The 22836-nt window shown below is 40.5% G+C and overlaps 3 protein-coding genes across 6 annotated transcripts; 2 read left to right on the plus strand and 1 right to left on the minus strand.

Moving 5' to 3' along the window:
- Nucleotides 1-608: 608 nt before the first annotated feature.
- Nucleotides 609-6984, minus strand: c9h1orf127 (chromosome 9 C1orf127 homolog). Its single transcript, XM_056385005.1, has 11 exons — nt 6019-6984; nt 5850-5932; nt 5662-5763; nt 5447-5571; nt 5192-5335; nt 5023-5061; nt 4746-4883; nt 3714-3798; nt 2864-3060; nt 2613-2730; nt 609-1735 (listed from the first exon to the last, which is right to left on the minus strand). The coding sequence occupies exons 1-11, from the start codon at nt 6054-6056 to the stop codon at nt 1347-1349; spliced, it is 1458 nt and encodes a 485-aa protein (XP_056240980.1). The 5' UTR covers nt 6057-6984; the 3' UTR covers nt 609-1346.
- Nucleotides 6985-7078: 94 nt separating this feature from the next.
- On the plus strand, nt 7079-14156 carry tardbpa (TAR DNA binding protein a). 4 transcript variants are annotated; one of them, XR_008828636.1, is made up of 8 exons: nt 7083-7352; nt 7446-7809; nt 8151-8314; nt 8432-8572; nt 11245-11415; nt 11722-11842; nt 12624-12770; nt 13540-14156. XR_008828636.1 is itself a non-coding variant. In XM_056385007.1 (7 exons), exons 2-7 carry the CDS (start codon nt 7569-7571, stop codon nt 12716-12718), a joined length of 933 nt encoding a protein of 310 aa, XP_056240982.1. In that variant the 5' UTR covers nt 7081-7352; nt 7446-7568; the 3' UTR covers nt 12719-13476. The 4 variants fall into 4 exon arrangements, 2 of the variants coding, with proteins under 2 accessions (XP_056240981.1, XP_056240982.1); XR_008828637.1 differs by having other exon boundaries at nt 7085-7352; nt 11722-11806; XM_056385007.1 differs by lacking the exon at nt 13540-14156 and having other exon boundaries at nt 7081-7352; nt 12624-13476.
- A 3512-nt stretch (nt 14157-17668) lies between these two features.
- On the plus strand, nt 17669-22790 carry LOC130174706 (uncharacterized). Its single transcript, XM_056384848.1, has 2 exons — nt 17669-19249; nt 21226-22790. Exon 1 carries the CDS (start codon nt 18052-18054, stop codon nt 19054-19056), a length of 1005 nt encoding a protein of 334 aa, XP_056240823.1. The 5' UTR covers nt 17669-18051; the 3' UTR covers nt 19057-19249; nt 21226-22790.
- Nucleotides 22791-22836: the final 46 nt, after the last annotated feature.

Consider the following 22836-nt stretch of genomic DNA (forward strand, 5'->3'; position numbering starts at 1 on the left):
GGTGCCATCATGCTTAGCATCTCCCAGATGTGCAAACCATATGCTCTGACTGAAATTAAAACAAAAAAGAAACAGTGAAACATGAAAGGGATTTTTTAACTTTGTAAAGACAGTTAACAGTCGGTACAGATAGGGTAATGGCCGAGAAAAGGCCACATGAAAGAACCGGGGATGTTGGCGTGCTTTTTGCACCACTTATTCCATTTCCTGCCCATAAGTTCACTGAGCAGATGGGGACCAAAGGCACAAGGAAGTTTAGATTTTCTGCCCCACAGCCCATTGTATATGATGCATGTAACTGCGTAACACTGCACTGTTATCATTTACAGACGCTTTGGTGCATACCAAGAGGTCACAATAACAAAGGTGAAAAAAGAGGGGGAGGAAACAAAAGTGAAACATCTTCAGTGATTTTACACTGAATCTGGTCCATACTTGTAATTTCATGCTGAATATATTTAAGGTTGTAATATTTAAAGCAACTAATTGACTACACTGGCAAAAATGCCTGTCAAATTAAAGTGAACTTCCCCTTCCACTGCATTTTGCATATTTATATTATTTATTTGCATTTCATAATTAAGCATACAGCTCAATTGTTAATGGAGACCAAAAAAGCAACAAAGATTTGATATAAGTTCAATGCAAAAACCTTTAAACCTTGATCATTTGGAGAGGAGGCAGGCAGGCTGCCGGCCCATCAGGAGTTTTCTGAAAACATATTCAATAGTGCCCTCTCCTGTTGACACAGCATACTACAGCAAAGATACACAAAGCAACACCACTGCAGATGAAATACACTTTAGTGAGAAACTTGTTTTCCTTTACAAAGGAAAAAACACATTTGTAAAGCATCAAGTTCAACCTAAGAAACATAAAACTACTTAAAATATGAGATCCATCTTTGCCAAGAACACATGGTGTGACTTTAAAAATCAATTCTTTGTGAGTTTCTATGACACAGGGCTTCTCTGGAAGGTGGCATTGCCTGTAACAACTGCAGGGTCTTCTCTTCATCAGCCCGTTGTGCTGCTCGGGTAGAGACATGTTTATTCAACGCCTGCCTTATGTGTCCGTGTCTGTGTCTGGATAATGTCCACCCTCGGGCAACGGCTGGCTGTATTTCTGCTTGTATAATCAACCCTGCACAGCACTGACTGACCACAGCATCACCTTACAAGACAGCAAACAGACATGTAACACATGGCACCAACTGGAATTAAAACAAAAGGAGTGAATCAAAAGGCCGTAAAGCAAGTGGAATATTGAAATAGCTGACTGGTGATCACGTGTCAGGTTTCTAAACCTAAAACATCCACTTCAGTTTTATCTGCTTCTGCTGGTCTTTATTCCCCCCTGGTTGAGTTGAATTGCTGGTATTCTTGTTCATTTTCAACCGTTGTGTTGAAAGGCAAGTCCGTCACAGTCGCACCGCTGGAAGTGACGGTGTCGCCATCAAACCCAGAAGATGAATTCCCACTTTGAATCTCTGACATCTTCTCAACGTGGGAATTGAAACTGCTGCCCTCTGTCTGTGTGTGAGGTGAACTGACGGCGGAAAATTCTGCCGTCATCTCTTCGGATGGAGATCTGTTGTTCGGTTTCCCCACGGGGACGGCAGAGTGGTCCAACCACACTTGCTCTGTAGTGAAAGTCTCACTCTTAAAGTTGAGCATGGGCAGGGCCGTGATGTTTGCACCAGGAGAGGATGTGATGTATGACGCAGCAGGAGCGGCTGTGGAGGTGTGAGTCCATAGTCTTAGTAAAGGTGACATTAATTAAAATCCAAATTGATATTTATGATCTATGAACTGCACAATTTTACAAACTTTCCCCATAGCAACACTCACAAAATCTATCTCAGCTTCCCTGTAGCAACTCCATAAACGAATGCATTCCTGTTTTATTATTATTATTATTATTGCACCAACGTGAATCGCTAGTTAAAGTCCCCCTCTACTCAACACAGCTTTTCTTATTGTTACTCCTCTTGAATGTTTGAGCTTCACTGTCCACAGTGATTTAGAGTTTGACACTAGAAGGCCGTTTGTTTAAGATGTGTATGAATGAGCGGGATCTTGTGACATCACAACTAGAAACCAACCATAGACAAGCATCCAACTTACATTTACATTACTGAGACACTTTTATCCAAAGCGACTTACAAGTGAAGAACTCACACAAGTGTGATGTGGAAATTGATTTTTTTGGTGAAGTGAAGACATCTCGTATCAGCAGTTTTTGAAATGAACAATATTTGCATATTCCTAGAAGAGGTAGATGTTACTGCTATATTTCAACATAGAAAATGCACTTAAAAGATGAAAACCCCCATGTCTTTGGGATGTAAGCTCAGAATGTATATTTAGTTGTTTATTGTAACCATTTGAATTTCTTACCGTATATATTTCACTTTTACATTTACCTCTGTCTCACTTTAAACTGTATGAAGGGTGCTAAAGTTGAAAGATTAAGTGACTGACTGAGCGACAAACAAAATTAAGTGCCTGGTGTGACTACAGTAAAAAGCCTTGCAATAGCTAGTGGTCAAAATATCATCCAATAATTAATCACCACTTTAGTTTTACTGTGCTCATCAGCAGAACACTCACCTGTGCATGGCAGTGTGTTCTCCATGGTCCAATGCATTTTGTGATTTGTCTCTTTGAAGGTGAGCACAACATCCACCCTGTAGAATGACTGCAGGAGTAGTTTGCTGTCTGCGCAGGTCTGTAAAACAAATCTGATTTATGTTTTACACTGTAATGAATCCTTATGGGGAAAGACATGTCATAAACTGGACCAACTATAAGACACCAAATGGACACGGGAAATGTAAAAGTAAATGTGTTTCAGAACCAACCTTGGTCTGCAGTATTTGGGTTGTAGGAATGATCAGTGACACAAATTCACTTGTCTCATGCACAGTGAAATTATCCGTCTGGTTCACCGCCACATCGCTGACTGTCAGGCCTTCGTTGTCAGAGCTGCCTCGTTTGGTCAAGCCCATGCGTCGTTTGAAAATGTGCAGCACAGTCTCCTCTGCTGTGGATGTTGTCACTAAAATCAGGGATAAAATGTTTTACTCAGATCAGTGGTGGAGAGTAACTAAGTACATTTACTCTATCACTGTACTTGAGAAAAACTTTGAGGTACTTTTATGTAGGAATTTTCATTTGCCTACTGCCACCTCTAAACTTTTCTGATGGTTTCATTCAAATATCAGCTACAATATTTTCCAAAGAGGTAAAATATTATGCAACATTCAAAATTCCAATACTAAATACAATTTTGTGTAGCAGAACTTTGGTTTTTATTCTTTACCATCCTTATTAAGCAGCTGATGATCCCCTCAGATTTATCTCTTGACCCTTGGGGGGGGGGGGCCCAACCAAAAGGTTGGGAACCACTGGACTAAACTATGTCGCTTCATATAAAGTAGTTAAAAGTAGCTGCAGTTTCACCACAATAATAAAACTGTAAAATTCTACATTTGATACTTTAAGAGCATTTTGCTGTAAGAGTTTGAATGCAGAACTTTAACTTATAGTTGAGTAGTTTTACATTGCTATAGAGCTGTGGTACTTTTATTTAATCTAAAAGGATCTGAGTCCTTCTTCCACTTCTAACTGGGATTAACATAAACAACGTTTGCCACGATGATGTGGCAAAGGGAAATAACTTCCAGTTCTGATTCTCTGCTTGATACCCACCCTTTGGACACACAGCTTCCATACTGTAGGCATACTGACCACTGACCAGCTTCAAGGCCAAGAATTCCCCATCAGTTTCCATTACCTGTGTTCAGAGTTGGACAAAGTACACAACCTCATTACTTGAGTCAAAGTACAGACACTGCTGGTCAAATATGACACCAATTCAAGTGAAAATTGTTTAGTCAAGTTAAAGGACTGGAGTACTTGCTTTTTAAAAATACTTTAGTATTCAAAAGGAAAGTTTTGAATGTCAATGCATAGTTGTATTGTTCCCCAGTGGATTTATAGAAACCTAATGACTCTGAAACAACTGACTGTAGAACCTGTGGAATACAGTATTACACTTGTAGGATATACTTCAAAGCCAATAGAAATTGCTATTAAAAGACAATAGAATCAACAAAAGGACAGCTATTGTCGTTGATGTATTTCTTTTTTTTTTTTTCCTTTTTTTTTTGATGCAGTGAGGAAGTTTGGTCGTGGTAAACAGCAAATATTTAGAATGAGAGGAATCTTTATTTGTGAAATTTCAAACATGGACTTAAGATCAGACCATGGTCTCTGGTGAAGAATCCTCTGCCTCATCTTCATCTAACATCGCCATCGTTAGGCTACTGCCAACTGTAAACTGCTACTGTAAAACATGACTGACAGTGGAGGAGTTGGCTGTGATTGTTTTTTTTCCTGTGATGCACACAGTTTATGGTCTATCACATTTTCAAAATAAAATAAAATTCATTCCTCAGACTAAAGTCATAATACAAAGTAAGAGTACTTCATAGAAATGTAGTGGAGTCAGAAGTACAATATTTTTTTTTTTTTTTTTTAAAAAGCTTTTTAGTAAAGATACTGAAGATACTAAAAAAAAAAGAAAAATATACTTAAGTACAGCACTCAAGTAAATGTACTTAGTTACTGTCCACCCCTGCCTGTGTTAACAAAAATGACAGTCAGAAATAATTTAGTGAATTTAATTTGTAATGTTGCCAATGGTCACCAGGCGGCAGTATGATGCGTAAGCTTCCTTACCTTCATAGGGCTCAAAATCTCCTTCCTCCTGCCATGGATTGTAATATCTGGTCCGTTCATGTCAATGTCCATCTGGATCAGGCTGGCATCCTCCAGAGCTACAATGAGGTGATCGCTCAAAGACAGTGACCACTGCAACTGTGACGCAAAACCAAGCATGCAAACACAAAAACAGTCAAAGACAGATTTGTTCTTTTTTTTGCCTCTCTCCCTCTCTTATCCATACACATATACAAATGTATTTGAGAACATTTATAAGAATGAAATGAATTACTACCTCATTATTCCAGTTGTCATGGGGAACTTGTCTGATCACCTTAAGACATACAGAAATCCTATCAGAATTAGAAAGCAACCCAAACAAACTTTGTTGAAATGTGGCTAAATGCCAAATGAAAACAGTGAAATGTGAAATGTATGTGTGATGAACACCACTGAGCATTTACCTGAATATACTCGGGGTCACACTGGACTTGCTCTCTGGTGGGCAGTACAGAAACCACGGGGCACGTCATTATGAAACTGTGGCGTCTGCCTCCGAATCGATTTATCCTCTTCATCAAATTCAGTGTAAGCACGTGGAAGTTATGCTGAATAGTTATAATACAATCAGAGATTTGTCACCACCGAGTCCGGGCGCAAAAGGTTGAATGTCAATGTCTGTATATATGGATTAGATAGTTCTTAAACGAGTGACATACCAGTTGCTGGACAAAACATCCAGTGTAACTGACTCTAAAAATGAAGTTCTTGTCAGGGCCTTTGTGCAGTGAGAATCCACAGGCAGACAGCTGGAGGTTTAGGTGATCCAGAGATGCAATGTTGACTTATGGAAAGAAAAGGCAATTCTGAGGCAAAGTACTCATTCTCATATTTATATCAATATTTTGCCACTTGATGGGTCAGAAACAATTACCTTGGACTTGTAAGGCCCTAGAGAGCCAGACTGCCAACCCTTCGATTCTCGCACTGTGAATCCACACCTCCATGTATTCAGAAAAACAAGTCACATCTCCCTCTGAAAAAGTACAAAAGTACAATTTTCCTCAGATACCATGTGAAAGCATTGTAAACATCTGCAGTTATCATAGAATAAAGTTTTACCTGTTGATTTTGCTGTTGGAGTATCAACCCATTCTCTTTTCTGAATTGACAACACATTCCTCGTGATAAAACACTGTAAAACACTGCAGAAAAGAATGTAGAATCAAGCTTATATTTTGAAGATGGTGAATAGTTAAAGTCAATTTCTGTACAACTTTATGTCACTCACATCATTCTTAGAAGGATGCCAAATCGTACCCAATCCATGGCACTTCCACAGATGAAAACATCAACAGGCAGTCTGATCCCGGCCTATTTATAGGTAAGTTGCGGGGGCTGATTTCACTGGGGAGGAGAAAAAAACACAGGTGTGTTTACTCTGTCATGTTAAAAGCAAGTAACAAAAGAGACACAAACAATGATCACTGTCTTCAGCATGTGTGAAAAACAGGTTTTAAAGCAGCTGTAGACCTGCTAACTTGAAAACTTTTTGTCATTAAATAATCTGTGATGATGATCTATTGTGAATTAACAATTGACATCCTGTTCTCCTATTATTTCATCTTAAGTTGCTTTATAATAATGATATGCCACAGCATCACATATATTTTTGCAGCTCTTCATTATTATGATGTTTGCACTGAGAAAAATGGAGATGTGTTCAAATCAAACTGTCTTTGATGGGTTTTTTTTTTTCCTATTTTAGATTTCTTATATCATTTTATACACCCCAAATTTTAATCTAAAAAATAAGGTTGGAATAGCTTGAAGACGAGTTGTATGTAAATTTAGCTATAACTATATTACTAGCTAAATATCATTTTAGGCCGAATTATACATATCATAAACACATTTTATTATAATTATAGCGTATTCAAGTATCTGAAATGTTATCCATAAACGAATAAAACAAAAAACAAACTCATATATTATGGGGAAAACATTTTTTCACACGATACATAGTTACAAAATTATTTTTCAGTGCGCACCTTTTGTTTGGGTTTTCATGGTGAATCTTTATGGTTATACTTCAAAGGGTACACCCGGAGCTTTAAACTGTGCCTATTGCAGGTCATATAACACGACAAGATTAATAATGTTAACCAAATAGCATTTAAGTCAAGTTTATAAAAAAATTAAGCGACAACTGGTGATCTGAAGCCATAGTTTTAGCTAAAAGTTTTTCATTTTTATTTTTGGCATCCCTACAAAAGTCAAGAGTGTGCCCTCCCAACTCGATGATGTCATCTTTACAAGGTGAGCAGCCATTTTGTTAGCAAGCTTTGAGGTTAGTGAGGGTAGCCGCTTTGGTTTGACGATTTTGTGCTTCAGTTTAGAATAAGATAACTTGTCGATGTTTTTACTTGGGCACAATTTTTGGCAACGCGTTCGCAGACAAGCAGGGGGCTCGTCTATTTGTTGACACGTCGCTAAACTAGATGGTCATTCATTTTTGAAGCTGCCTTGAGTTTGCTAGCTTGTTAGCTCGGTTAGCTAACTTGTTTACGCGTGCCGTCAGAGGGAAAGAAAACATTCAGCTCTCATGGCCGCCAGCTATTGAATGTGAGAGAGTTGGGAGTCTGGTTTCACACAGTTTGCCTGTCTGCGTTTGATTGCTCTTGTATTTCACTCTTGTCTATTCTTGTATTCACTCAGTTAGCAGCGGTAAACTTGAGCGAGGATCGACGTTCAAACTCGTGTGCATCATCCCAGTGTTTACTAATAACTCGAGCTCTATCAGTGATTCCTCCTGGACCAGAGCTCAGCGTCTCAGAGACCATGTCGGAGCTGTACATCCGTGTAGCTGAGGATGAAAACGAGGAGCCCATGGAGATCCCCTCGGAGGACGATGGGACTGTTTTGCTGTCGTCGGTAGCAGCACAGTTTCCAGGGGCGTGTGGTCTGCGGTACAGGAACCCGGAGTCCCAGTGCATGAGGGGAGTCCGGCTTGTGGAAGGTGTCCTGCATGCACCGGAGAACGACTGGGGAAATCTGGTTTACGTCGTCAATTATCCCAAAGGTGAGGCGGGTGTTGGTGTAAATAACTTGAGTTTTTCCAGTTACTATTGGAGCTACAGTATATGGCGAACTACATAAATGTAGTTTTGTTAGACTACATTTATGCCTCAACAACATCCTACACCTTTGGAATGGCCCGGAGCAACTAGCCAGGCCTTATCACCAATCGTCAATATTCTTGTGGCTGAATTTGAGCAAATCCCTGCAGCTAGGTTCTAAAAGTCTTGTGAAAAGCCTTCACCGAAGAGTGGAGGCTGTTATGCCAGCATATTATTGCCCATGGTTTTAGAATGATATACTCAATTTTACTGATGAAATTAAATTTATTTTTATCCTTCACAGATAACAAAAGGAAGATGGATGAAATAGATGCTGCCTCAGCTGTGAAAGTCAAGAGGGGCTTTCAGAAGACATCAGATCTCATTGTCCTCGGGCTGCCATGGAAAACAACGGAACAAGACCTGAAAGATTATTTCAGTACTTTTGGGGAGGTCATCATGGTGCAGGTAGTGACATCTCACACGGCTGTGAATATTTTCTTTTTCGTCAATATTTCTTTGCTGGACCTCGAGTGTAATAAGAATATGTTTTGGATTTCTCGTTTTCCTCTGTGTTCACTGCAGGTCAAGAGAGACGCAAAAACTGGCAACTCAAAAGGTTTTGGGTTTGTCCGGTTCACTGACTATGAGACGCAAACCAAAGTCATTGCTCAGAGACACATGATTGATGGAAGATGGTGTGATTGCAAACTTCCAAACTCAAAGGTAAGTTAAGCACCATTTCTTGAGCACAGAGAATGGTCAGGAACATCATGACTTACATCATCATGTATCAGTCGATGAGGTTTTGATGGGCACCTGGAGTTATATGTTCGATTCCTGTTTGACCATACATGGTGAATGCTGAATTCATTTTATGTCTCCTCGCCAGGAACAAGAGGAATTATGTTTTTGGGTTATCAGTCTGTCCACCTTCATTTAGCCTCAAGGATGAACTGATTAGATTTTGGTGGTCAAAGGTCAAGTTCGCTGTGACCTCACAAAACATGTTTTTGGCCTCTTGAATGTGATATCTTAAGACTGCCTTGAAGGAATTTGATTTGGCAAGAACATTCACTTGGACTCAAGGATGAACTGATTAGGTGATTTGATGGTCAAAGGTCAAATTATGTCACAATTCAACACAAATGTCTGATTGGATAAAATTATGAAGTGATGACATTTTATATCCAAATGGTCAAGGTCAACTTCACTGTGACATCATTTTAAGCAAAAACACTTCTGGCCATTATTCAATGCTGTACCTCAGGAAGGGGAGAACCATTTTGTGACCATATTTGCAACTTTACTGTTTGGTGGACGCATACATCTGCAAGCCAGTAATTCTATTTAGTTTTTTTTGATTGGAACATCTCAGTCTGCAGTTTTGAGGATGGTTGGTTTTTGTATTTACAAGTAATGTTAAACCGTGATGACAAAATTACAAACAATCATTAAATAATATGGAGGATAATACATTGCATAAGACAGAAACGCTGCTGGCCCAGTTTTAGTTTGAAAGCTCCGGGGTTTGCGTTGTCGTCTGGATAGGCAAAAACGGAGACCTTTGGAAACCGTGACGTAGACACCCACGGTCGCTCCCTGATTGGGTCTCATCAGCCTCGACTACCAGTGGTGAATACAACATGATAATGAAATACAAGTGTTACTGACCTTGCTGTCTTCGTTAGCAGCTGTTGAGTTAAATTCTGCATTTTAACACGGCAGCTGTCTTTGCTGTTCCTCGTTCATAGTATTTTTTGCAACTAATCAACTGCAGAGTAGACAATCTGCTTCCTGTTTACACCAGCTTGCTCATGCCCAGTGTATGTGATTGCTCAGGTATGTATGTGTTTTCAGGTGGGATAGTATAGACAGATCTTTTCTGAAAAAGAGCTAAAACGGTAGTCTGGACAGAGATAGTTTTCAAATGAAAACGTAGGTTATGGATATTAGCCTTGGCCTAAGGGGGCGTCCACTCAACTTTAGGACTGCTTTGAGCATACTCGTTGGGATCTATTTGCACAACACAACTATACATCCACTGTCCTGTTTAACGTACAGAACGGTATTGATAATATCACTGTTGACAACATATCAGATGCTTTCCAAATAATAAACCATGGATGAGAAGGGACATCAAGCTTCTCCTTAGGGACAACACAGTCTCCAGGTTCTGGAGCTATACAGTGTCACCAGATCCAACCTGAAGAGAGCCATCAAGGAGGCAAAGGCAGGTTACAATCAGAAAAACTGAAAGACACTTCAGTGATGGGGACCCTCAGTGTGTATGGCAAGGCTTTCAGTACCTCACAGACTGCAAAGGCCGCAAAGACCCCACCACCACCAGCAGCAGCAGCGTCTTGCTAGCTGAAGAACTCAACCACTTTTTCACACACTTTGAGGTCAATGAGGTATATAAGGCACAGACAGGGACTGCACTGCTACCAGCCACTGGTAATTCAGGAGAATGCTCTGTAGTGTGCACCACAGGAATGCTGCCAGCCCAGCCGCTATTCCAGGGATGGCACTCAGAGACCGTGCAGATCAGTTGGCAGAGGTTCTCAGCAACATCTTTAACCTCTCCTTGTCAATATGCACTGTCTGCAAAGGCTTTAAGTCTGCGACTTGTGCCAGTCGCAAAGAGAACATCTATCAGAAGCCTCAATGACTACAGACCTGTGCCTCTCACCTCCTCTTTAATGAAGTGTTTTGAGAGGCTGGTCCTTTTTGTTTCAATCCACTTTGGACCAACACCAATTTGCCTACTGAGACAACAGATCAACACAGCCCTCCATACTGCAATGACCCATCTGGAGCACCCGGGAACATACGAGAGGATGTTGTTTGTGGACTTTAACTCGATACAATCATCCCCCAGTAGAATGGCAAACTGCTTGACCGAGGTGTCAGCCAGCACACATGCATATGGAAGACTTTGTAACAATTGTCCACAGACTGTCAGGCTGGGAGCAAATCTTTCCCCAACCCTGACAATCAGCACTGGAGCTCCACAGGGCTGTGGGCTGAGTCCTCTTCTCTACTCACTCTAAACACACAACTTCCCACCCACCAACAACACAAATACCATTTGTTGTAGATGACAGTGTGGTGGGAGTCTGCCTCTTAGATCTTTACAGATTTTGTTGTACAGCTGTGCAAAGACAAAAAAAAGCTTTGTCTTCTATTCTTCCTCCTAATTCACTTTTTTTTTTAAATGATACATTCACTGGATTGCAATGGATGAAGTCATCTGCTCTAGTTTTTTTAACCTTTATTTATGTCACAGATGTTTATTAAATATTGGAAAAACCAATCTGAATTAGTCAGCAGCATGACTTAAAAAAACATAATTCAATGTAAATTTGATTTATGGCTGTGTCTCTTTGTCCTCTCAGGCGTGTCCTGATGAGCCAATGCGGAGCCGTAAAATCTTTGTTGGCCGTTGTACAGAGGACATGACAACTGATGACCTGAGGCAGTACTTCATGCAGTATGGTGAAGTCACTGATGTCTTCATCCCCAAACCTTTCCGGGCTTTTGCATTTGTCACATTTGCAGATGACCAGGTGAGATTCATCATGAATGGCAGAGTTTGAGTATTAGTAGATGTCATAATTACAAGCTGATGTACTTACTATGTTCTAAATTGTAAATTACAAAACTACAAGGCAGGTGCATCAGTCTTACTGTTAAAATATTACAAATTACAAGCATAGAAATATGGTATATGAATAAAAAAGAGTATAAACAGTATTAAAAGGGGGTATTGCACTGCAAGTGGCAGATATGATGACTTAACATCACCAGATTAAGGTTGAGGTATATAATAAGTGCATGTGATAACAGTAATCTTCTCGTCACTTATTTCTCAGGTTGCCCAAGCCCTATGTGGAGAGGACTTGATCATCAAGGGTGTCAGCGTGCACATCTCCAATGCAGAGCCCAAACACAATAATAGTAGGCAAATGATGGATCGTGGGCGGTTTGGGGCTGGTGGGTTCAGTCAGGGCTATGGCAGTAATCGTGGTGGGCTAGGCAGTGGTAGCAGTGGGGTTAACTTTGGGGCTCTCGGTCTTAACCCGGCAATGGTGGCTGCTGCCCAGGCAGCTCTGCAGAGCAGTTGGGGAATGATGGGCATGCTGGCTAACCAGCAGGGTCTGACCACAACGGCAGGCACAGCCACTACAACCCGAGACCAGACGTATAGCTCTGCCAGCACCAGTTACAGCAGCCCTAGCTCAGCTAGCCTCGGCTGGGCTGCAGGCACTAACACCGCCTCAAACAGTGGCTTCAGCTCTGGCTTTGGCACATCTATGGAGTCTAAGTCTTCTAGTTGGGGAATGTAGATAGTTTCAAGTTGACCCTTTTTTTGCTATTAGGCTAATCTGGTAAGTATACCTATAGAGGGGAACTGCTTATATCTTTTTTCCAATTATTTAAAAATACACTGCCTTTTATTTTGTTAAAGAGAAAATTTGTACTTGCATGTGACTGATGATGTAGTCATGCACTGAATGGGTGAAAAGTTTAGTTTGTTAGATGAAACTGCCACACTACCTTTTTTGTTTTTGAGAAAATGTCACAGAGATGATTGTGCATGCGAGATAAGTATTTATAAACATGCACGAGTATCTCAAGAGCTCCTCAGCCCCTTGTAAAATGGGTTTGATATAATTATATATCTGTAAGTTGTATATGTGCATTTGATTGCATCTTTTTGTTTGTTTTTGTTTGATATCTTTTGGAAACGCCTTCATGAAAATCTCTTCTGCAGTTCACCAACTCTTTCCCAATTTCCCGGGAGGAAGCGCCTCATTGGCAGCAATGTTCGACAGATCTCAGTATCAGTTCCCCTCTTCCCATGTGTAAATGCTTTGTCATCAAAGAACACAGCTTCACTCTGCATATACTGTGTTAGACGGTGGGTGTTCTTTTTTCCTCTCCCCTTTTTATGGATATAGAAATCTTGTCTGCTCTTGTCGCTTTTCAAGATCAATGAGTGGGATTTGTGTTGGACCGTGTGAGAGTGAGCGAACGGGAGCGTAAAATGAAAGAAAGCAAGTGTGAGAAGGACTGTTTGTGCAAAGTTTTTTTTTTTTTTTTTTTTTTTTAAAAGAGACAAATGCGAGAGTTGAGAAGAACCTGTGGCTTTGTGCGAGTGTGAGAGGAAGAAGCAAGTACGAGTGTGTTCCTAATGGCCATCAAAAGGACATTTATTGCGTCTCGAGATCCTTAAGGTCTCTGCTTTTTCTCATTGTTTTCTATCAACCTTAATTCTTTAAACACAGTGAAATGTCAAGTGCAATGAGTATTTGTATCCTTTCATAGCTTTCTCTTGCTGTCTGATTTGATGTGAATGCTGTGTCTGGTTGCGTGTTTTATTTTCTCCTTGTTACCACCCTCTCTGTGTGAAAATGTGACTTTGTGCTAGTGAAGTCTGTGTGGGGGGGGAAACACTGAAAGTGTGTTGAAGTTTGCAAGTGAGCTCAGAGGTTGATGTGGTGAATGTTTGACAAGTTCCCATTGAAAGTTTGTGTTTGAAGTGGTTACGAATGCATTTTCTATGTTTTGTGAATCAAAGGGAAGTCTGAAATAAAACTGAATTTGACTAGGTATAATACCCTCTTGACAGTGGCTTATTTTTGACTTTACATTAATTGAACTGCCAACACTTTAATTCACATGTATAGGGACCTCGGACACGGGCAGCCCAGGTTTTCGTCTGAATCCAGGTTGGAGTCAGTAATGGAGAAGCTGAAGACTTTGGTGGGTGGGCCGCTGCAAACCAACAATGAAATTGCTGCACGACTGCCCAAATCCTGAAAAGGATCTTCTTCACCTCACTAGCAAGAAACCTTGGACCATCCCTTATTGAAATTTAGAGTGGACCACACTCAATTGGGCTAGGGTAGTTTATACCTACAAATGTCACAAATAGGACCAAAGTCACACCTGCAGATTGGCAGTGGTCATACTTATTCTCTCTCCAGACTTGTGAAACCCAAAGCCTGCCTTAAATCTAAAGCATGTATTTCTGTCAGTAAATACTTTATTCTCTGTCCTCATAGCAGTTACTGATATCTCACTGAAGTATTAACTAGTAGGTTTCTTTTCAATGTCGTCAAAAATTATTTCAACAAGGCAGGAAGTGTTCTTGTTATTTCGTTTACCTTGATTGTAAAGTGGTTGAAATGTATGAGCTGACTGATTTTCAAAGGGACTTAAACAACTGACTGAACATGCCAGCAACTTTGTATATTGAAAGATTTTAGTATTGCGGTGTAAAATAAAGGTTTTGAGTTTTTAATCATCTGTTGTCTCTCAATTTAGATTAATCTAAGTTTTTTTGTTTTGTTTTTTGTTTTTGTTTGTTTTACCGAGCTCAGCCTGTAGCTCTTATTTTTAAAATTTTTCATATCTTTAATTCGATGGAAGCTTCGATTGTCATAAAATGAGCTAAAAAAAAAAGTGTCCTGCACTTTGTAGTGTTGATGCTGGCTGGTTGGTGAGTGTAGCTGTATTGTTCTGCCTGCTGGCGGTGCTGCTGTGCCATTTTGTAGGAATTTGTGGGACAATAAGTCACTTTTTCTGTATTGAAATTTAATCCTTGCTTTAGACTGTGAAGGCTTGTGAGAGTCTTTGTGTCTTCCTGTCCTTGTGGAGATTCGTTTTTACACCCATTTAGGAATATGAAGAATTGAAATGGATACTTAGCAACTCCTGAAACTAACTTAGTTAAAAACAAACAAAGAAACAAAAAAAATCCTTTGCGATGCCCAGAGATGGAGGAAGTTTGGAGAACAGTCTGCAACACAAACCCTAAAGTACATCCCTGCTGGATGTCATCAACTACAGATATTATGAAAAAAAAATACTAATAATCTAGCAAATGGTGTAAATCGTGACATAATTTCATTGGCCTGCAAGTGCACACGGTTTTTGGGAAAAAGGGGGAGGCTTTTTTAAATAGTCAGCAATGGAAAATCCTATTTTTGGTATGGAAGTATTGGTATGAATTTCCATTCAGAAGAGCTGTGTGACATTCTCTGTCACACCAAATGAAATAATTAGAGAGCCAAATTCAAAATTATGGAGAAACAACAAAAAAAATGTAACCTAGTAATAACCTGAATTTTCATTCTGAGCTAGATTATACACTTTGATCAAGTCCCGATCGGTTTAATTTACTTGAAGATCAAAGAATAACAATTGTACAGGTCTTCGGAATACCCTTGTCTACCATTTTATGGTTGTGGGGCTCATTCATTTCCTGCATGGTTGAAGGTAACAGTTACCATTTCACACAGTCATAGCCCACAGTCAACCTTTTAATAACAACTTTAATTGAAGCTTGCTGCTCTACACATTGTGACTTAATGTCCTCTCTCTCACTTGAAAGCAGGTTTAAAAGGTCTTCCGGAAGAGGTTCTTGCACTGTGGTCTGTCCCGGGAGGCCATCCTCTCTGCCGACTTCTTACTGAGGTACTTTTCTGGATCCATGAACCCAAACTGCAGCTCCATCATTCCTGAAAGCATTTGCTATGATTTCCCCTACTCCTCCTGCAGCGTCTAATGTAACCACAAATACAGTGATACACATGCTGAATATACAGTGTATGTGTTTCTGATGCTGTAAGCTGCTTTTGATCGTATGTATTGTCGTAAATATTATCCGAAACTATTTAAGTTTAAGTGGTCAGGTAAAATTTTATTGAAATCACCAGATTAAATGACCAAATGGACTAGACTCACTCTCATGATGACCACCGTGCTCAGTCTGCTGAAGATCAGACTTTAACCACTGCTGCCTGATTTATAGTCCCTCACTCATGAGTGATTCAGTCGACATCAAAGGTATAATTACCCACATTAAGCCTCTCCATGTACCCACACACAATTTTGTCATGTTCCTGTCCTCAGCTTCTCAACGTTTTCTCCACATGGCTTCACAAATGACCAGTTTACAACTTTAAAGCCTGTGATGCTTAAATTGTGTTGTCTGTTTGTGTTGTTTTTGGTATTGACTGTTTTAATTACATTAGACATGTAAAAGCCCAACTAGAGGCAGGAGTCGAGAATTAGCAATAGCTATAAACTCTTTCTGCAACACATTAGTTTCATACTCTATCTTGAAACTATGTTAAAATGCATTGTCCCTATCAAATAAATAACTAAACTGAACTGATCTGAACTAAATTACTGACTGAGTACAAAACTGAGTACAGCCCTGTTCAAAATTTACCATCTTACAATAACTGTATTATTTTAAGTTGAAATGTAGGGTATTTGACCTGATGTATAATCAACAAACAAACAGGTTAGATAGACCGCATTGAAAATACGAGTCCCAAAGTAAAACCTCAGTGAAACAAAAGTGATCTAACTGCATTAACAAGGTTATAACAGAACCTGTGAACACCAGAGCTTTCTCAGTTTTGGCCTGGTTTGTTCCCAATGCAACGTGGGTAAGGAAAAACAAGAAGCCAGATTTTGAGACTTCTAAAAGACGGGAGAGGGTACAACAGTAGGCTACTTATAAGCCGAAACACAGTTACAGCAGTGGTTAGGAAGTATAAGAGGAGCCATACTACCGATAACAAAGTCTTAAAAAAATTACGTCAAAGTCTTATCAAGTCGTACAGTTTTGGTTATTAAAGAAACAACACCTCCTGAGTTTAAAGGAAAATGAGAAAATTCAACCCAACTCAAGGTTCAAAAGGGAAACAGTCTCTCTGTTATCCATCTGTGCAAATATTTCCAACAGATTTGGAGCCACATTGTGCCCCATTGAGGACTAACTGAACAGGCCATTTTTTACAGAGCAAGTTCCTAACAAACAAACTTGTGATGACTGATTAGAAGTAGTTTTTTTGTTAGCCCTGTATAAAGTGGCATATGCCATTTTGACATATTGAAATGGAATTCAGACATTTTAAACAAGTGGTACTGCAGTTAGTGAACTTTAATAGTCCAAGTTCTTCCCCTCAATGCCTCTGCTCTGAGGGTTTATGGGTTTTGCCGATGGTTCTTTTCAGCAGTGTTCTCTGTTTCACTGTTTTTTACATTTGGTTCCTTCTTCCATCCTTGACCTCAGCTCCTGTGTGACCACCATGGAAACACCATCAATGCCAAAACCAGAGTCAACATGTTTTATCATGTTAATTTCAAGGGATAGTTCAGGTCATTTGACGTGGGGTTGTGTGAGGTAGTCATGCATAGTCAGTGTGTCAATGCAGTAGATTCGGATCAGAGCACTGCCAGTTAGGAGAGGCAGCAGGGAACACGGTACACTAGCAGAAGGAATAGTAGGCTACTGTATTCCTATGCACAAGTGCACCTACAGCTGAGAAAGAGCTAAACTGCACTTTGTTTTGATACATGAGGCGTACATTTGAACAGATATTTGATTGTTTCAGTGGGCATCGTTTAAAAAGGTCTTTTTTTCTGCAGGCCCAGCATACAGTAACACATCGCTCTGCCTCTGTGCTGCTGCTTCTGGCCTCCTCTCGTAACTGGCAGCGCACTGATCCAAATCTACTGCAGGTAATACACTGGCATGACGACTACCTCGCTCCACATCAGATAACCCCAACTATCTCTTTAACTTGTGACAGATGTAGAGCTGTACTCTTTAAAGGAGTTAAAGCTAAGGAAAAATTCATTTAAATTATGCATTGTGGTTTGTGTATGTTTTGTCAAAATAGTATGGGAACACATGGAGCACAAATGAAACAAACCTTATAACACAAAATGTTGATTGGTTGCATTGACTTGTTTATTTACTTGTAGATATGTAAATGATATGATAATGGTGTTAATGCAATGCAAAGTTTATTTTACATGGTTTCCCGTCAGGCTTGTTTACTAACTTACTAATGATTTGGAAAGCCACACAACTGTTTATGTAAGGTCTCACACCTAACAAGTACCTTTGACTTTTTTCCCTCCGTGTCCCTTCTCGGGCTCCGTTTAACGTCACAAAGGCGTCACTATGACGCCACTACATAGCTCTTGCTCAGTCCGTTCCTTTTATACGTCACAGTCGAATGTAATCAGTACCAAAGGTTAACAGAACATCTCAGTAAAGGTTTTCACTCATTTCAGCTGTAACTGTTAATCTCCACAAGCGAAACGAAAAGAGCAGCAGATTCTTCCATTCACATTTTTCAGATTCAAACTCATTCTAAAAAAAAAAAAAGAGCATGCTGGCCCTGGGTTGGTTTGTGGGCTCTTTAGTCACTAAAGGTGCCAGGAGACTCGTCGAGCATTACTTTCCACCGGAAGAGACAGAGGCAGCCCCCCCTGCCAGTCCCACAGATAAGCCGGGTTCAATAACAGCAGCTGGGCCACAGGCTGCAACTGTTTGTCACAAAGTCTGCAGGTTTTCCAATGTGCATAATAACTGCTGGATGAATGCTTCATTACAGGCTGTACTGAACATGAGGGTCGTGCAGGAGACACTAGCGCACCGCCCCCCCGAGTATTTGACACGACTGTCTACAACTCCACAATTTGCTGGTCTGTTTTTAACAGCCCTCAATAACCCAGGGAGGGTTTTCACTACAGCAGAAATCTACGAGGTTCTGGCAGAGCTGAGCGACAGAGTGCCGACACTGAGACTGGCGCAATACAATGATATACTTGATTTATTGGAGCACTTCTTGCGCTGGCTCAATCAATGTGGAGTGAGAACGACCGCTGAGATAAATGAACCAAGCACGTGTGAGCAATGTACATTTGCCCCACGGAGATGCACAGCCACGAGTATTTATTTTTTACCACCGATGGGTAAAAATGACACAATTTTATCGCTTTTGATGCGTGATATGAACGCTCCGACGCAATGCCCGATGTGCGGCTCTGAAGTACGGATAGAAAAGGCCCGGACCTGCCCTGACTTTTTAACTCTGTATTTGTCTCGAACAGCTGATGACGGGTCGATCCTGAGGGAGCCCGTGACTCCATCAGAATTAATAGAAATCCCAATGGATGAAAACACGGCACAGATATACAGACTGTCCTCTGTCATTTGTCACAGAGGTATCAACACAGACCGCGGCCACTTCTGGTCATATTTGTTAAAAGATGACGTCACTATCCGAGCTGATGATTGTCAAATATCAGTCTTACCAGGAGGAAGACCGTATGACGTACACGAGAGTGGCTTAATTTACTTCTATGAAAAGTGCACATTACCTAGTGATTAATGGGCATTTTCCCCTCTCATCCAGCGACCACGTGCCTGATCTGAGGAAGGAAAGACATCTTCACCTGCGGGTCAGACGACAACAGGACCAGCGATTAACACCTGAGGGCAGCACCGAGTCGCATGCGTTTGAATGGGTTTTCTCCGGGTGCTCCGGTTTCCTCCCACAGGAAAACAAAAACGTGCAGCTGAAGGTAAAATTCCCAATCATCTCCACAGATCTCATTTCACAGATCTCATTCCCATTATTAATGAACACAGATACATTTCAACCCATTTACCAGAGACGGACATCTAACAATTTGCAATAAGCTAGTATTTGTAAAAAATTAAAATAAAAATAAATTAAAAAAAAAATTAAAAATATATAATCCCTTTTCAAATATTTTTTTTTATATGTTTTAACATTCACTGGTTATGTCATGTAAAGACAAAACAAGGGGACTTCTTATTTGATTATCTATATTTTTAGGTTCTAGTGGCAAACTCAAGGCGTCATAATCATTTCCTGAATTGAAGAGGTTTATATTTACAGAAAAATACCTTCAGTCTTCTCTTCAATACCCTTCAACAGAGAGGACGCTCTTGTTTTGAGGGCAGCCACTGATATGAGTTTGGGAATGATGTTGGCCTCCCATATTTTTAAGAACAGGTCCATTTTCTGCCTTTAAGCTTGCCAGCTTGCACAGAGGAGAACAAAAAACATATTTTGAACAATCACCTACCAAATATTAAACTGTGATATTTAAGAATCAAGTAGGAAAGATGAATGGATCTCACATTTTTGGCCACTTAGTAGCAGCAGGGTAAGTTGAAAACACATCTTACATTACATCACATGCAAACAGACACAGCAACATTGGGATTTGTTTGGAGTGGTGTTGGAATGCAAGTCCAATATTCGTGAGACTCCTGAGAAGAATAGCCAGCTGTTTAGCTGCCAGATGTTAAACTTTCCAGCAGCAGTTTCTAACTTGCTGTTTGTTGCCGGGCATGATATGTACAGTGGGTTTGTCAAAGCTTTGTTGCTGAAAACAGCTGTCTGCTGCTGGAAACAGGGTTGCTGACAGATTTGGGTGACTGTTTTCTGTGACACTTCAGTATGGGCAACATCTCCTACATCTCCATTTGATCGGTTTCACATTATATAGGCATTTGGATGAAATGACTAATGTGAAAAGTGAAGCTCATGGTAATAAAACCACGGTGAATAATGACCCTCTGAAACTGCATTTCAAAGCATTGATCAGATGATCACAAACATGATGTTACTCTGTGTATGATGGATGTGGACGTACAGTGTGCTGACATGTTTCATGTTTTCAACAAACATCTCTCCACCAAATCTCCTATGCGAAGTTTCACAAGGGCTTCCTCAATCGCACTGATGGGACTGTAGTTTGTAGTGTGCATACCCTCTTATAATTGGGGATGTGCCTGTGTCCAGAATTAACCAATCGCATTCCAACTCATGTTGAATAGTAGCCAGTACACACCTGCCATCAATTAAAGTGACTCTGATTAACCCCAAATGAAGTTCAGCTGTTCTGTGGATTTTCCTGACATTTACTCAGTTGCATCTTACAGCAAAAGCCACGGTCCACAAAGAGCAGAGACAGCATCAAAGGATCTCATTGTTGAGAGGTATCAGTCAGGAGAAGGGTACGGAAGAGTTTCCAAGGCATTAGATATACCATGGAACACAGTGAAGACAGTCATCAACAAGTGGAGAAAAATGGCACAACAGCAACGTTAGGCTCAGTCTTCCTCCTGCTTCATCGTGCATCGGTGTACTCTCTGCTGCTTGCTCAGTCTCCAGATGATTCAGGGGACTCATCCTCCATCTGCACTGCCTTCACTCAGCCCTAATAGCCCCTTATGCTCCAACACAACCTGCATTTGACATCAGGCCTCATTAAGAATACAAGGCCTCTAATTGTAGAGAATGTTCTGTGTGTCCTCCAGATTCATTAAGTATCAGAGAAAAAGGACAGGAACACGGACGTTCGGTTTTCATTAACCATCAGGATGAATTCATATAACTGAGTCATTTGGAGGATGAGCTGTGTGAGGGCCGACGCTGGTGAACCTCAGCCTGAGTGTATGTATGTAGTTAGGACTATGAATGACAGTGTGTATATACTGTTTGTTCTGCTGTGTTCCCCTTCAGGATCAAAGCTCTGACATGACGAGTCAAACAAGGAGGTCTTCGAAATATTCCCACACGGTGGAAGCTCGCTGTAGATGTCGACGCCAAGGCTATCTCAGCACAGGTGCACTGAGGTGAGGCTTTATTTACTGTTTAACAGCAGGTGTGATAACAGCTGTGACACACTCCTGTCAGGTGCAACATCACTCAGCGCTGTTAGCGCCTTCATGTCAGCGGCAGACTGCAGCTGATTCTCTTTTAAATTTGCTTCTTAAACACACTCCTGTTTCTGTGCTGCAACAGTTTACTGATCTGTTCTGTTCTGACATTTAATTACCTTTCTCTCAAAATGATTAGTTTTTACATTTATTCTCATCTTCCGAACATCCACACTTCTGACAGCAGAGTTTGTGTTGCCAAGTCAAATATAATCTATATGTGACTCCAAACCTTTTGAGCTGGTGACCCCCCCAGTTTTCTTTGGAGTGCTCTATGCCTCTATCCATCAGCCGACAAGTCCCCAAAGAGATGTGAACCGAGGACATTGTGATTCATGGTTTGCACCTTAATCCAAAGGCCACCAGGTGCCTCATGAAGCAGTATCTGCTTGTGATTCTTCATCACAGGTCGACTGTGTCAATGAGTTGCAAACATTTTAACCAGACTGATTTTTTTTTCCCTCCTAAACCTCAGAGGTTGTTTCATTGGAACAGCTGACTGAGGCTTGAAGAGGTAACATGATCCACTATATTATACACTGTCCACACAGTATTTTTCTGTCTTCCATGTCCCATCAGTCCTCCTTCAGTTTTATCTTGTATCCTCTTCAAGAGGTCCTGACCCTCAGGTTGGGAGGGGGAATACAGCAACTGTACAAATGAATGTAAGAGTCCTGTGATAAATGTTACCTTTATAACTGAGTTTTATGAAGTTATCATTTGAACCTATGGTAATTTTGAGGCTTTACTGCTGTATTTAAAGTGTTAATATTTCCTCACGTCTTATTCAAATATTAAGGATACTATTGAATCAATATATCTCTGGCAGTATCAAGAAATTCACTGTAGTAGTATCTGCTGCAGAGCCATGATATTCTACTTTACATTATGCTGTATGTGTCTTCATGTTAGTGTGTGTGTGCCACTTTTATCTTCTGTCTTTCCATAACCAAAACAGTGAAAGGTTTGTTGTAGTTTTCAGTTTTCTTCTAATGGATTACTGTTGCTGTGCATTGAGAAACATGTGACAGGGTCTCAGGGCCACCTGCTGGACAGAGTAACAGGTGCAGAGCCAGTGCCCATCTCTGTGTGACCACGAGCTAATTATTATTGACAAGGGGCTCATGTATACATTCCTGTTTGATAGTGGGATTTATCAAAAAATATTGTTGATACATTTCAATTAAATTTTGTGGAAAGTTAGATCATAGTGCGGCCTGTGCAGCCTTAATGGAGGTATGCACTTTATAGCTTGTATTATATCTTCATATCTTAGTGTATATATCCATACCTGACATGTATTGATAGACACTGAGAGGCCAGTGGCTCAAAGTGTCTATCTTCCACCAGACAGGTTTTTTTAAACTGTTTATATATCAGGCAACTTATGTCACTTGTTGCCACACTCCTATCC

The sequence above is a fragment of the Seriola aureovittata genome, chromosome 9, assembly GCF_021018895.1.
Source record: "Seriola aureovittata isolate HTS-2021-v1 ecotype China chromosome 9, ASM2101889v1, whole genome shotgun sequence".
Classification (NCBI taxonomy): domain Eukaryota; kingdom Metazoa; phylum Chordata; class Actinopteri; order Carangiformes; family Carangidae; genus Seriola; species Seriola aureovittata.

Excerpts from the sequence above, each read along its gene's own strand:
- LOC130174706 (XM_056384848.1), top strand. The coding sequence starts at position 18,052 with ATGCTGGCCCTGGGTTGGTTTGTGGGCTCTTTAGTCACTAAAGGTGCC.
- c9h1orf127 (XM_056385005.1), bottom strand. The coding sequence starts at position 6,056 with ATGGATTGGGTACGATTTGGCATCCTTCTAAGAATGAT. Across the intron at positions 5,933-6,018 it reads GGCATCCTTCTAAGAATGAT|TGTTTTACAGTGTTTTATCA; the intron begins GTGAGTGACATA and ends TCTTTTCTGCAG. Across the intron at positions 5,336-5,446 it reads GATGTTTTGTCCAGCAACTG|CATAACTTCCACGTGCTTAC; the intron begins GTATGTCACTCG and ends ATAACTATTCAG.
- tardbpa (XM_056385006.1), top strand. The coding sequence starts at position 7,569 with ATGTCGGAGCTGTACATCCGTGTAGCTGAGGATGAAAACGAGGAGCCC. Across the intron at positions 7,810-8,150 it reads CGTCGTCAATTATCCCAAAG|ATAACAAAAGGAAGATGGAT; the intron begins GTGAGGCGGGTG and ends TATCCTTCACAG. Across the intron at positions 11,416-11,721 it reads TCACATTTGCAGATGACCAG|GTTGCCCAAGCCCTATGTGG; the intron begins GTGAGATTCATC and ends CTTATTTCTCAG.